At 47.3% G+C, this 15,837-nt stretch overlaps 1 protein-coding gene across 1 annotated transcript; it reads right to left on the bottom strand.

Annotated features, from left to right (window-relative positions):
- Window positions 1-11,722: 11,722 nt before the first annotated feature.
- LOC123100447 (E3 ubiquitin-protein ligase WAV3-like) lies at window positions 11,723-13,760 on the bottom strand. The gene has a single exon (XM_044522387.1). The coding sequence runs from the start codon at window positions 13,717-13,719 to the stop codon at window positions 11,908-11,910; it is 1,812 nt and encodes a 603-aa protein (XP_044378322.1). The 5' UTR covers window positions 13,720-13,760; the 3' UTR covers window positions 11,723-11,907.
- Between the last annotated feature and the right edge of the window lie 2,077 nt (window positions 13,761-15,837).

Genomic DNA, 15,837 nt, shown 5'->3' with positions numbered 1-15,837 from the left:
TAAGGTTCCAGCGAAACACATCACGGCCTTCTGTCAGGTTAATCGAATCCAACCTGAATAAAAGATTATGCCATGACACAAGTCGGGGGCCAATCAAATCCCGTCTGAATGAAATATTCGATGGGGATGAATTGAGCACCTGCGCAATAGTATTATTCTTATCGCGAGCAATGTTGTATAAGGCTAGATATTGTTCTCGGAGACTGGCATTGCCTAGCCATATGTCTTCCCAAAAACGAATCTCCGACCCGTCCTTTATCGCGAAAGACCCAAAGTGAAACAGATGTTTCTTTGTCGCCATTAGGCCAGCCCAAGATTGCGAGTCGCCGGGTTTCCAAAATGCCTGGGACACCGCCTTTTGGCCTCGATACTTGTTGCGCAGTATGGTTTGCCAAACACCATCCTCAGTAAGAAGTTTGAATAACCATTTACTGAGTAGAGCCTCATTCTTGACCTGCGGGTCATGAATTCCAAGGCCATCTTGGTCTTTCGGCCTACAAACCACGCTCCATTTGGTCAGCCTGTATTTTTTCTTTTCACCGTCTCCTTGCCAAAAGAATCTAGATCTAAAATAGTCCAGTCTTTGTAAGACCCCTTTTGGGAGTTGAAAGAAAGAAAGCATATAGAGAACCATATTTATGAGGACAGAGTTAATCAAAACCAACCGTCCCCCCCAACCGAGAGCAGTTTGCCTTTCCAACTGCTCAACCGTTTCTCTAGACGCTCCTCTACATGCTTCCACTCCGCAATGGTGAGGCGTCGATAATGAATCGGTATTCCCGGATATTTAATCGGTAATTGTCCATGTGCGCAACCAAAAAGGTCGGCATAATCGGTCGCCGCCTCAAAGGCTTCTCCAAAGTAGAACAATTCATTTTTATGGAAGTTTATTTTGAGACCCGGCATTTGCTCAAACGCTGAAAGCAAGAGTTTCAGGTTTCGAGCCTTGTCCAAATCATGTTCCATAAAAAGAATTGTGTCATCGGCGTATTGCAGAATAAAGAGGCCACCATCCACAAGGTGTGGCACTACTCCCGCAATCTGGCCGTCCTGCTTTGCGCGTTCAATCAGAATAGCCAACATGTCAGCAACAATATTAAATAACATTGGGGACACGGAGTCACCCTGCCGTAGGCCTTTCTTTGTCTGGAAGTAATGGCCTACCTCATCATTGACTTTGGTGGCAACACTACCTCCAGTTACAAAATTTTGGATCCACTGGCACCATTTATCTGAGAAACCTTTCATTCTTAGGGCCTGTTGGAGGAAAGACCATTTAACCTTGTCATAGGCTTTTTCAAAGTCAATTTTGAATATCACTCTACTCATGTTTTTCCGGTGCATCTCATGGACGGTCTCATGCAGGACTACTACACCATCGAGTATATTCCTTCCTTGCATGAACGCCGTTTGAGATGGCCGGACAACATGATCAACTACTGTGTTTAACCTATTCGTAGCCACTTTGGTGAAAATCTTGAAGCTGACATTAAGGAGGCATATGGGTAAGAACTGTTGGATCCGTTCGGCCTCCTTAATCTTCGGCAACAAGACAATCTCGCCAAAATTCAGCATGAAGACAATTGAACAACTCCAAAAGGTCAGTCTTGATGATATCCCAGAAATTCTGATAGAATTCTGCGGGGAAACCATCAGGGCCTGGAGCTTTATTGTGTTCCATTTGGAACATAGCCGCTCTCACTTCCTCTTCTGAGAAAGGTGCCATTAGGATATTGTTCTCTTCTACCGTGACTTGTGGAATATCATCTGTTCGGGTCTCGTCAAGGGTGACATTCCCTTCATCCGGCACTCCGAATAGAGATTTATAGTATTTGGTGATATACCTTTTGAGCTCCTCTTGACCTTCGATCCGCCCCTCATCCTGTTGGAGACAATGAATACATTTCTTCCTATTGCGACCATTGGCGACCAATTGAAAGTATCTTATGTTGCTATCTCCCCTGAGGATGAAGTCAGCTTTGGACCTCTGGTAGTATTTGATTTCCTCTTCTCGTAGAAGACAGGCAACCTTCTCATTAGATTGATTTTTCAATTCAATCTCTTGTTCAGATAAGGTGCGGGTCTTTGCAATTTTGTCGAGGTCATCAATGATGGTACAGAGGCGCTGCTTTTCCTTTTTGTATAACACATTGGTGTGTTTTGCCCATCCAGAGAGATGTTGCCTCATGGCCCTTATTTTAAAATTGCATCTCTGAATTGGTGTATGACCAACGGAGGGCCTCTCCCAAACATTCTTGATTATATCTATAAAACCTTCCCGATGCATCCACCCCAATTCAAATTTGAACGGGCGACGGGTAGGAAGGTTCGTAGAATTAGAGTCAAGAATGATCGGCACATGATCCGATAATGCCTCGATTCGCTCTAGGGCTCGCACTGTTACCATAGGAAATTTTAGCTCCCATTTGGTATCCATGAGTACCCTATCAAGCTTCTCGTACGTCGGCATAGAACGATTATTAGCCCAAGTGAACTGCCGCCCCGACATACAAGCCTCCCGAAGATCCAAACTATCAATTACAGCAATGAATAGGAAAGGCCAATGAGTGTCGAAGCGATCATTATTTTTCTCTTCCTGGTACCTAAGGATATTAAAATCCCCTCCAATAAGTATTGGGTACGGATACAATCATACAACCCTCAGACGGAGGAGCAGCAAAAGACACATCTGGCACAAGTGAGGAAGCCGGGAGTACGACGCACACAGCCACCGTCGCTGTGCCGGGGAGAAGGCACGAAGCATTGGGATTCAAGAGAGATGGACAGTCGGCCGCCGGCCGGAGTGAAGTGTGAGAAAGTTGCTGCCATCCCCAACCATACGCCATTGCCTAACCCACCACCGTCGTTGATGCGCCGCTGCAGCCCACACGTCCTGCGCCGCCGAACGAGGAGGCCGAATCGTGACGAACGCCGCCGCCGCAAGGAGATGAACCGAAGCGAACGAAGAAACCAACAGCGTGGATCGGCTTCCAATAAACTCGGCCCTATTCGGCCCGACTAAAGAGAGAACGCCCAGGTCAGTCTCCGGAGCAGCGGCCCGGAGACATGGGCCAGGCGTGGCAAGCGGGGTGACGGGTGAAAAATGCCTCCCGGATGCCAGCGAGACGGCCAATCGATCTAGTGCGCTCGTGCAAAGATCCAATGGCTTAGTATCTCAAGTCGCTGAGAGGGCTCGTAGGTGGCTATGTTATACTGTTTCTCAATTGTTGGTGTTCCTTCCAAAAGTCATGCCACTTGTATTTTTGACCTGTCGGATCCGACATAAGTTACTAGTTCCATGTGATCAAAGAGAAACGCCACTACTATTTGGGTTACTAGTGGCGTACCATACACTGGTAGGAAAAAGCGTAGTAGAGGAGTTCGAGAAACGTCGATACCAGCGCGGAGGCAAGACGACCGTAGTATGACATCAGTGACAAGCCAGTATCACCGGCATAGGTTCCCAACGCCGCAAATAGTAGATTGATAGTGGCGTTGGCTCGGGACGTTGCTAATGTGTAAGGTACTCCGGCTTTATGTACGGCGCTACTTAATTATTGATGTATGGCCTTTCTTGTCCTATCAACGCCATTGATAAGTATTTGTGAATAAAAATATATTTATATTTACCATTTATTTCATTTATATAAAAAATACATATGTATAGTATAGATCAGACTGTCAAACATGTAGATAGTTGTTGTGTGCTACAATTGTTCATAGTGGAGAGCATTTGAATTTTTGTTCTCTCCACTATAAATATTACACTTAGACAAATACGTACGAGTAGTTCATCCACTATAGTACAAATAGTGAATGTATGTTCACACATATGTAGTTGTTTCTTTCAGCTCTTCGTCGCTGCTCCACGCTTTTTCGCTCATAATCAGTGTCCTTGTTGCCCTGTTGTGCTATTTCATTGCAAGAACTTGAATATTTATTGTCTCTATTGAAAAAAAAAGTGCTGCTTTAGATTGAAATTATGTCATGCAAAATGAGACCATTTCATTTGTGTACAAGTGACGCTCTTAAATGTAAATCTCTTTAACTAGTTTGCACAAAACTCCATTCAAACACTAATTGAAACCATTCTATTCGAACACATTTTGAAACAAAAATAGTACATAATGCTTTGCATAACATAAGTTTGGACTACTTGATTTCAAAGTACTCGATATAATTACTTCTAGCATACTAAGAATAACTAACTAATCTTCCTTGACCTCGAGCTTGTCCCAGTCCGCACCATCGTCGCCGGAGCCTTCGTCGCCATTGTCGTCTTCGCCGAAGCCAGGGTTGGTAGAAGGGCCAGCCCCATCAACAGGTTTCTTGCAGATCTCGTACACCTGGAGGTCCTCGACAAAAAGCTCCGGGTGATTTGCTCGGAGCTCGGCCATGTAGGACTCGTTGTACCACTTGGTCTAGATCTGCTAGAAGGCTAGCCGATTGTCCCTCACCTCGTGAAGGGAGAAAATATGGGGTTCAACGACGAATAGCTCCGAGACATCACGGCTGTCGAAGGGAAAATTAATATTCACTTGGCAGTCATAGAGGCCGATCGCCTTTATGTCGTATGCCTGAGACGCCAGCCACGACGACGAGAACGACCTGAGCTAGTACCGTTTTCCCGTGTTGCAGTCTCTAATCTCAAAGAACCACACCCCCGACTTGCGTTGCCACACGCCGTCAAACTTCCGCTTTGGCGGCAGCGACGGAAGGTCGGAGACGGAATTCGGTTATCGATTCCGCGGTGGCGAACCACTGCGGCTAGATCTAGCCATTCCGAAAGATCAGGAGGAGGTAGCGAGGTGGATTTGGGACGCAGCAGGGTGGATTGGTTAGTGCAGGCGGGTTTGTTGGGTGAGGCTGCGGGGTGGATTGTGGGATCCGGCCGCACATATCTAAGCGTCGGTGGCCTAAATTTAGATGGGATTCACACTTACCTTTACCAACATCGTCCTCGCTGATGAGTGAAATTTTTACACTCCTCTACCCTTTGTTTAAACTAAGAGATTCGCTCTGATATTGTCACTAATGACTGATGAATGCATAGGATTTCATAAATCCTCTATTTATTGTGTTTGCACAGGGAATGGGCTAAATATGGACGAAATCAAGTTAGAACATAGAAGGGAGTGGAGGAGGAGATAGAAGAAATCAGAAGGAGGCACACCAGAAGCCACATAGCAAAAGACAATGTTTCATGCAGCGGCGGCCACTCGCATGAGCAGTCGTATGGCATGAAAATTGAGGCCTCATGTCCACCCTAACAACTTTTATAAAGGGGTCGGAGCCGAAATGTCAATAGAACATCCACGAGCGAAGCCATAACAGAGTCATCCTCATCCATCTCCATCAACCCTAGTCGCCGACATTTTCATCTCCATAGCCGCCATCACCACCATAGTTTCTCTTCCACTAGACCATACTTGTAATCGTGCATCATACACGGCAATCATTGTAAGACATATTATCTATCAATCATTCTCCATGATGTGTTCCTCAATGTGTTGTTCGTGTGATTTGATCTCCATATGTGAGTCGTTCGGTGAGGTATGGTTTGGGGCAAGAGCCTTGCAACCCTCTATATTTGTTGTGAGGATCAATGGAACTGCTTTGAATTAACGTCTAATATGTGTAAAATAAAATTGTTTCGTTGATGTCTCTTGTCTCGTCTGCGTTCTTTATCCCTGCAGGTACTCAGATCATGGAGAGCGAGCCACAGAGAGGCTAAGGGCAGGGAGACCGTGAAGTACTATTCTGAACACCAGTAACAGAAGGGTTTAGTACGGTAATATGGATCCTATCTCTAGGGATTCAAGAGGTGTAGTCATTAAACATCCATAGCTCTTGTCTAATTATTGCAATCTTAATCATCGAGGCAAGAGATGGATAGGGCCTCCAGTTGGATAACTGACATGCATGCAACAAGAACAAGCTTGCCTGGCACTCGGCCTGGATGGAGAAACTGGACGAATATCACATCGTGTACGCGGCAAAGGAGGCGTACACAAGCTACGAGATGTACAAGCGGATCATTGACATGAGGAAATGCCTCCTTCCCCAAGAAGGCGAGGGGTCCAGCCAGAAGCAGAGAAATGGCAAGCGTCACAACAAGAAGTAGATGAATTGATGATCGTTTTTCCTAGTATATTATGCATGTAATTATTTACTTAGGTGTGCAAATGTTATCTGTAGTCACTTATGTAATTAGATGGTTATTTTGGTCATGTAATGATGTTTTATAAGTATATATGTTGTTGTTTAGTAGATACAGCATAGATGTTGTGCAGACTTAGCAAATCACATCACAAACAGATTAAACTATGGAACTCGTTGGTGATGGCTTCATTTATCACTAGCAATTGTTTACCAGCAAGCCTTTGCGCACAACACACAGCTTATTAGTAGGAATTGTCTGCTTTATTATCAGTCTTCCTACACAATTCTGATTACTGAACTGTTTGCGGGTATCACACACATCTTGTTAAGCCGAATCGTTTGTGTTTTTATAGATCATCGCAAACAGTTCGTCTGAGTGACATGTATGCCATCTATCACAAACTTCTTATCCTTGGTAATCGTTTGTGTTACTTTGGCTCATCATAAATAGTTCATACGAGTGACCCGTATGTCGTCTATCGCACACATCTTGATCTGGGTAACCATTTATATTTTTTGGCTCATCGGAAACAGTTTGTATGGATCAATTGTATGCCACAATTCGCAAACGCAACTCTAATCTGAATCGTGCTTGATGGACAGCAATCACACATAGTTTATTTTATTGGCGACGATTTTATTACAGTACCATTTGCGATTGATGCATCACACACAGTTTGGTCGATTGGTCTCCTCTACATGTGTCGTCTTAGGACCTTTCTCCAGTAGCGCAATGAAAAGGTCTTATCCATCTACTATCAGCTGTAGAATAAATTATACCCGTCTCCAGAAGCTTTAACATTTCTGTTCTTACCACATCCTTCATTTTAGGATTAAAGCGACGTTGGTGATTGACAATTAGTTTGGCATCGGGCTCCATATTAATCTTTCTGCATATTCTCTGGGACATTTCTCTCCATCGTGTTTGTCTGATGATCTGTATATTTGTACTAAATGAACTATGTTTTTTAATATAAAATGTGTGTTTACTTAAAAAAGTCATATATGTTTTATAAGCGTATATAGGTGAACAAGATATAGGATAACCTACATCGGTGAATTATTTCATATTTTTCAAAAACTCAAGAAGAGAAAAGGGGGAGAGAAAATATGTTTTTTGATAAATGACTTCATTGAATTGATATATCAAGGTAATACAACCGCATCCAAAGAATGCCCGACCTCTACATAGCACCATGCACACATCCAACAAGTCCAATGCAGCCAAAAATAAACATCTTATTACAACTAATAGATCAATGCAACCTATGGTGGGTTAGATCCTAGCCGAAGATTACGCCACCGTGTATGGAGGGAGAAAACATTCCTGACCGTATGCTCCAGCCATGTAGATGCCGTCATAAAAAGGTCTTTGTCCTCCAGGCACTGCAGGATAGACCAAGTATGGAGCCGTCGCGTACATGCATGGATAACCTTAAAAATCACATCATTCCTGGTAAGCCGCAGCGCCCAGCATAAGGCAGCCGCCACCATAAAGATATGTGCAGAAAATTGTCTATCAATACCCCACAACCAATTGCCGAACATGTTACGGGCACTACTTGGGGATATAGATTTGAAGCTACTTGTACAATGGCCCACACTGCACGAGCAAACTTACACTAAAAAATAAGTGTTCAATAGACTTGTCAGTTGGCAAAAGACACAACTCTTGCTCCCTTGTCAATTACGTCGTGCCAGATTATCTCTAGCTAAGATGACCCCTCTATTAGAATGCAAAGGAATATCTGCACTCTTAGAGGAATTTTGAACTTCCACATTTTTTTGTTATCGACCAGAACATCACTATGAGCCAATGCATCATAGAAGGACTTGACTGAAAACTAGTTGTTCTGATGCAAATTCCGCTGAAACTTGTTTGGTTTGCTTGATAGTTGAATGACCTCTAGACAATTGAGTGATTCATTTCATGCTGATGGGCGAGCCCCTAAAAGGTCCCCATGGATGAAATATATCGGTTTTCTGGTCCCAAAACTTGTTTGATCATGACTGATTATGTCTGACGATCATGTTCAAGCTATGATATTGCACCATAAGTGGGGTGACACCCAGCCAGGTATCTTCCAGTAGCTGAATCTGAGAACCATCCGTAACCGAGAAAGAGCCAAATTGGAAAAAGAATTTCTTGGTCTTCATAACGCCATACCAAAAGTGTGAATCACTTGATTTTCAAAGAACTTAACAAATAGTTTTGGACTTGTTAGAATAAGTCCGAGACACTCCGTTGATCATCCGAGGACCAAGCAATCACACGAACACGACCCCGAGATTTGTTAACGAGGTTCACCGATATGGCTACATCCCCGGGGCCTGACTATGGGCGCTCCTCCCCATGACACTGCTACAATACCGCACCCGGTCGCCCTGGACACCGGCACATGCCGTCGGCTTCCCCTGCGTTCCGGTGCTATTATGTTGGCATAGGTTACATCATGTGTCTACCCCCGCTATATATGAGAGGCCTAGGACACAAGTGACCTACTAGGACACGACTCCACATCCTATGTAAACACGATACAACTACAGTCCAACTGTAACCTACCTTGTACACTATATTCGACACAACTCTAACAAACTCCACCTTGGTGAATATTCTCCACCACCTTGAGTTCGTTCATGCGTCAAACTTCCATGTACATTGGACTTGAGCTTATCCCATGAGCACCGCTGCTACTCCAAGACTCCATGTAACTACACCTGCAACTTGTAGTCCCTTCTTTTCTTGACCACAGTCAACACTCGAGCGAAATTAAGTTTCACATTACTCTAGTTTGCGCTCCCAACTTCCAGAGTATCAGTCCAACGCCATCACACACCGATCACTGACCTGCATGAAAGTGAACAACTCACATATCGGAGGTCACACATAAGAGTTACCCAAACTCAACATCACCGCTCCTTTCTTGATTGCATATCTGAAATTTGAAGGAATTTCACCATTGCTTGTAGTCATCCCAAGTCAAATTCGCAGTTGTCTCACCACATGTATGACCACCATGGCCCGTCTCCATGTCCCGTGCATACCGCACGCCTCGCCGCTATTACCGCGTCGAGCCTCCACTGTCCCGGTCAAGTCTCAAGGTTTGTGAACCCACACCACTCAACCCCCACTGCAGAGTACCATCGGTCATCGTCGACCGATGACGAGTTTCACGCTTCCATCAGACCACTGGGCTCCAGTCCGAACTGCATGTCACTCGCTTTTCCCGCTGAATAGGCTTCGACTCTGTCGACTTACGCCGTAGCCCCTCAATCCAGCTCCACCTTCAACATGACTCCACGGTAGATGATCAGTCCACCCTCTCGCCCCGTCGACCTCAAGCTTTCATGTGCACCATCTTGAATCAACCACACGCCATAGTCTTGTCGAAGCCGCACAAGCCCTCGGGCCTGCGCCACGTGTTTCCACGCCCCAGAAGTCGGTCACCATCAGCATCACGCACCTATGTCGTCGTTACCGATTCCACCACCGTCTTCTGTACCAACCGACTCGCGTCGACCCGTCAGACTGACCAGTCCGACCCAGCCGAACTCGTTCGACTGTATGACACGCTTCAAGGCTCCCAAATCGTCTTCCGCGAATTTCCATCCATCATATCACAACTCCATCCTAGCTAAATTGACTTCCTGCAACGCCTTCAAGCATCCCTGTCGTGCCAACAAATTTTCACCCTTGTCTGCCATAACCCAAGGTTTTCAGTTCCGTTGAACTTCTCCACCTCAAACCCGATGACGACATGGTTCTTTGTATGACTAACCCTGTGAAAAATTATCCGAGCTTCTTTCCGTGATCCCAAGTACGTGCGTACTGCTGCAAATCTAAAAGAGTTGCGTTGGTCTTCACGTGATTGCTCCGTGCACCAATTCCAATGCTGGCTTGCTTTGCCAATTTTCTACACAAGTAGTGCTCCCTGCTCCCGATGGCTTGATGGAATTTTGTTCCACTTTGACAGATTTATGTAGCTATCTCCGCGTCATATGTAGAGACTCGGTCTCCTTTTTGTCCAAAACAAAATCTCGTGCAAATGTGCAAGCCTTGCCAGCTCATTGCCCATCTTCAGCGATCCAACGCCTGGCCACCACGCGCTAGCAGCCGGCCTCGTTCAGGTCATCAGCCGCCACCCCAGCCATGGGCTGCCTGCACAGCCGCACCCCTATGGGCCTTGGGCCATCACAGTCCGGCCTTGGCAGCCACTGGCGCCCTACCTGGGCCACAAGCCTCTGCTGCCGCTCGCAGAGGCGAGCGCTGCCACTCGGCCACGATCCGATCTCGATTGCTCGATCTTGCCGAGTCGCCGAAAACTGCTGCCAGCCTGCCTGATATCCGATTTTCGTGTAGTTCGCCTTGTACCGTCGAACTCGCCGATTCTGCTGCTCGCTTCCAATTGCTTCACCGAAGATTACAAGACGACCAATACATCTGCTCCCGCATCCTAACTCGTCGATGACATATCCCGTATTAGGATTGCTTCCTGCAGACTCCGTCCATGCTTTCTTCCTTCCTCTAGATCAATCTTCCACGGCCTCCGAACAACCTAGCTCATGATTTCACTTGTTAGCATAAGTCCGAGGCACTCCGTTGATCATCCGAGGACCAAGCAATCACACGAACACGACACCGAGATCTGTTAACGAGGTTCACCGATATGGCTACATCCCCGGGGCCTGACTATGTGCGCTCCTCCCCATGACACTGCTACAATACGGCACCCGGTCGCCCTGGACACCGGCACATGCCGTCGGCTTCCCCTGCGTTCCGGTGCTATTATGTTGGCATAGGTTACAACGTGTGTCTACCTCCGCTATATATGAGAGGCCTAGGATACAAGTGTCCTACTAGGACACGACTCCACATCCTATGTAAACACGATACAACTACAAGTCCAACAATAACCTACCTTGTACACTATATTCGACACAACTCTAACAGGACTCCACATACTTGTTACGAATGATATCATGCCTCACTCCATTTAAAATTGGGAGACAAAATATGTGGTGCATGTACAACTAGTTGTGAAAAAATCCTTATTTATTTCTTGGCCCTACTATGGTAAATTTGAATATTTTCATCCCCTAGAAATTTGGCCCCAGAAATGAGTCTCCCTAGCTAGGCGAGCACTTTATTTTCCTGCCTTAGATGCAGCCATGTGTGATGTGATCTGGCAGCATGCATGGGTATTTTGGACCCATGCCACATGGGCGAATGTTATTTGGATGGTGGTTAGTTTTTCCATTTTAAAGAAATTACATACTTGATCGAAGTATATGGTCCATGCAAGTCCATGCATATGCATAAGTGTAATTTTTGTCCGACAAAGTTAAAAGTTTGAACTGAACAAGGAGAACCAAGGTACACATAGGCACACAGCCAATCTCCAACTGTAGGTCTGTACAATGATAGGCTGGACTTTCTAAGATGTTTAGCTTCTTATTTACTGCGTACGCAAGGACAAGAACATTCAGCTGCATATAAGCATATATATAATAATAAAAAGTATATAAGAAATTGGTTTCACCATTTGCCTCAAACGCACTATATTCTTTTTTCAATACTACAAAAAACTGACAAGTATTAAAACTGTTGCATAATATTGTTCGAAAAAAAAGGCATATCACTAATATGAATTAACTCCTCAGGATATAAGCTAACCTGCAACAAAATAAATCTAAATAGTAGTAGTAACTAGCATGTTTCACCCATTTTCATATGGTAGCGGCAATTTAATGTTTTTTGTGACGTTTGCCCGTGCCGCTCTTGGAATCTGGCTGCTGCCCTCTGCCATGCTTCCTCTTCGGCTGTGGTGCCGGCGCCGCTGCGGTCTGCCGCTGCTCGCGTGACTTGTCCACCATCTTCTTCATTGCTGGAGTCGCGTAAGCCGCCCCCCGCCCGCGGCCGCCACGGCCACCAGGCGGCTTCCCCAGCGTGGCGGCGCGCTGATTCCGGTGCGAGCTCATGCCCGACAGGATGCGCGCGTGCCCAAACTTTTGGTACTGCTGCCTGTCTTCCACGAGACCGATGAAGTCGTGCATTTCGTCCTCCAGCTCCTCGCAGTCGAGGTCCTTGTGAGCGCGCGCCGAGCCCTTCATAGCCCCCAGCCGCCTTCGTAGTATCCGTCCGCCCTCGGCATGTTCTCCGCGATCAGCCGCCTCGCGTGCCGCCGCCATGTCCTCGGTTGCCGCCACCCGGAGGCGCTCGCGCTCCACCTCCATGGACGGCTCCACCTCGGTCGCCTCGACGGGCCTCTGGACAACCGCGTCGTCTCCGTCGACGGTGGCCGCCTGCCCGGTCGCCGCATCCTGGTACGTGCAGCTCACCTTGAGCAGGCCGGTGACTTCTTCAGCGTCCTCGGCCGTTGGCACGTCCATGAGTAGCAAGAAGCGCCTCTCCTCGTCGGCGTAGAGCTCGCCCACGTCCACCGAGGAAGCACGGCCATCGGCGTCCACGTGGCTGTCGTAGCGGCCGGACTTGACCTCCCGGACGCGCACGCCGGGGTGCAAGCATGTCACCGCGATGCGCGCCTCCTGCACGACGACCGTGAGGAGGCCGCCGATGCACTGCGCGAACGCGTCCTGGACGATCGCCTGGTTCTGGATGAAGGAAAACGTGCCGCCGGTGGCCTCCGCGATGGTGTGCATGGCCGCGGCGTCGTGGTCCGTGCCGAAGCCGAATGTGTGAACCGCCGGAGGCCGGACTCCCGCGCCGTTGTACCCCCTGAGAGAAGGTGGCACCAGGGTGATGTAGTCGGCGCCGTTGTACGTGTCCTGCCCATCGGAGAGAAGCATGATACTGGCGACGGCGTTCATGTGCCGTCGGCAGTCAAGCACATCGGCAGCCACACGTAGGCCCTCGCCGATGTTCGTGCCGCCGTTCGCGAAGAGGGACTCCACGGCCTGCTTCGCCGCGGCCTTCCCCGCGTCGGACATGCGCGCGAGCCGGATCAGGCGGCTGGCGTTGTTGGAGAAGGACACGACGGAGAGGCGGTCGGCCGGGCCGAGGTTGTCGATGACGAACCCCATGGCCCGCTTGAGCAGAGCCAGCTTGCTGCCGGCCATGCTGCCGCTGACGTCGAGCACGGTCACCAGGTCAAGCGACGCGCGCGCCGCCTCGGAGGACGGCGCCTTGGCGTGCACGAGCACGGCGAAGTTCTCGCGGGCCGCGCCCCTGGCCAGGGCCGGGACCTCGCAGTGCGTCCTGATGACCACCGCCGCGGCTCCTGATCCGCCGTTGTTTTCCGCCGCGGCCTGTGCCGGGACGGTCGGCTCGTCGTCCTGGTACGCGCGTCGCACCAGCTGCTGGGACGACGACGCGCGTGGGGCGTTGACGGCGGGGAGGACGGTCCAGGGCGCCTTGCAGAGCGGGCAGTCGTGGTTGCCGTGGGCGACGCTGGCGGAGATGCAGTTGAGGTGGAAGGCGTGGGAGCACTCGGCGGTGAAGCCGGCCTGGCCGCGGAGCATGGCGCCGAGGCAGATGGCGCAGACGTCGGCGTCCGCGTCCGCCATGGGCGCGGCAGAGGAAGGTTTGGGTCGTCGCATCTGGTGCACGACGGACGGAGTACGTACGATGTTGTTGTCTCGCTGTTGGATGAAGGCAGCGCGCCCTACATACATATATATAGCGGGTCGGGTCGGTTGGGTTAGGTTACGTGGGGTGCTCGACGTACTCCGCATCCGGAAACTAAGGTTTCGTAGCCCGCGCGGAGACGAGGCGAGAATATTTTCTTTCCATGCATGTTTTGTTTTTCTAGAAACTTTCCATGCATGTAGATGTAGATATATGGAAACGCAATGAACGAACGAGGACAAAACTAGTCGTGACATGTCGTCCCCAAGGCCCAGCTCTTCTTTTTTAGTTGGTCCGGAAGGCCCAGCTGCAACCTGCAAGAAGAGGTTCTTCTTCTTTTCAAAAGAAAAAGAAAAAAAAAGTACTCCCTCCGTTTTTATTTACTCCGCATATTAGTTTTGGTAAAAGTCAAGCTTTACAAACTTTGACAAAATTTATAGATAAAAATATTAACATATAGAATAACAAACCAATATCATTAGATTTGTTGCTGAATGTACTTCCACATCATATAGATCTGTTATGTTAAATTTTATATTTTTCTATAAATTTGGTCAAATTTTACAAAGTTTGACTTCAGTCAACTCTAATATGCGGAGTAAATAAAAACGGAGGGAGTATACTATGTCATCAGCAGATTCTAAAAAAAATGTCATTAGCTGGAAGTTCTGGTGGGGCAGTAAGGATGGACATCGTAAGCCTAATTGTGTTTCGTGGGAAGCTATGACACAAACAAAAAGTAATGGTGGTTTGGGCTTTAAGGACTTCAAACTTTTTAACTTGGCCCTTCTAGCCAAGCAGACATGGAGAATCTGTAACAGGCATTCATCACCTTTGTAACTAGAACCTAACCATATTAATTCTAATGGAAATGATCACAATAGGGAATTTCCCTACTGTATTTGGTCAAAAAGGCATGGAGGATTCTCCAAACATCACGAGTCTCTCAGTGCAAGAATTCTGAAAAGTGTAAACTTTCCTACACAAACTATTTTGACGGAGGTTTTAGGCAACCACTCAAGTTAGATTTGGAGGTCGATCATCGAGGGTCGAGACAGTTCGAAGCAAGGCTTGATCCGACACATTGGGAACAGGAATACTACCAACATATGGTCAGACAATTGGATCCCTCGAGGAGAGATGACGCGGCCTTATGGAAGCAGGTCGCCCGATCCGCCAGATTTCGTGTCAGCATTGAAATAAAAATGAAATAGAAAACAAACTCAAAAAGGAGAAGGACAAAAATTGAATAAAACAAAAGGACAAACAAATACCAAAAAGAAACCTTCCAGAAACTTGAAGATTCTTCCCCAAACCAATAGAAAGTGGGGCTACATGGGCAGGATAATTACTGAACTCAACCTGCCGAACTTACCTCATGCAGCGTAGTCCGTTCTTTTTTTTGGAACACAGTGCAAATGCAGGCGCTCATATGCACGCACATACACTCACCCCATATAAACGCACACACGCACACCTTACGCCTATGAGTACCTCCGCGAGACTGAGCCGACATATCATCTTGAAATTTTACGAAGTCACCGTAGGCGCCTTGTAGTTGATGGGGACATCTCCTCTCCTCCCACTGAAAGCGCATCACCGGAAATCCTGAAATAAATTCAGGACAAATGCGAGCACCAGGATTTGAATCATGTTGGGTTGGGGTTATCACTGTCATCCTAACCATCCAACCACAAGTTGGTTCACAACGGAGTTGGTTCCTGTTTTGGCGTTGAAGGCGTAACTTATTGGTGGCAGATCCTATCTGACTTGCGGGTCGCTGCTTAACGACCCCCCCCCACCCCAAATTGGACTTGACCCTATGTATGTTCGAGCCGGTCCAGCTAGCCTTTTCCGGTTTTAGGGAACCTTCCCAAAATTGGGTTTTTTTTTTCATTTCTCTTTTAATTTGTTTCCATTTTCCTTATTTATTTTCTCTTTTTTTATTTTCATTTTTTACTTTCCAAATTCACAACATTTTATGAAATTCGGGAACATTTTTTCAAATCGGTGAGCATTATTTCAAATTCAAACTTGCTCATTCAAATGAAAAAATGTTCATCGAATTCTAAAATGTTCATAAATTTTAT

The sequence above is a fragment of the Triticum aestivum genome, chromosome 1B, assembly GCF_018294505.1.
Source record: "Triticum aestivum cultivar Chinese Spring chromosome 1B, IWGSC CS RefSeq v2.1, whole genome shotgun sequence".
Classification (NCBI taxonomy): domain Eukaryota; kingdom Viridiplantae; phylum Streptophyta; class Magnoliopsida; order Poales; family Poaceae; genus Triticum; species Triticum aestivum.
This window is presented reverse-complemented; position numbering and strand designations above follow the sequence as displayed.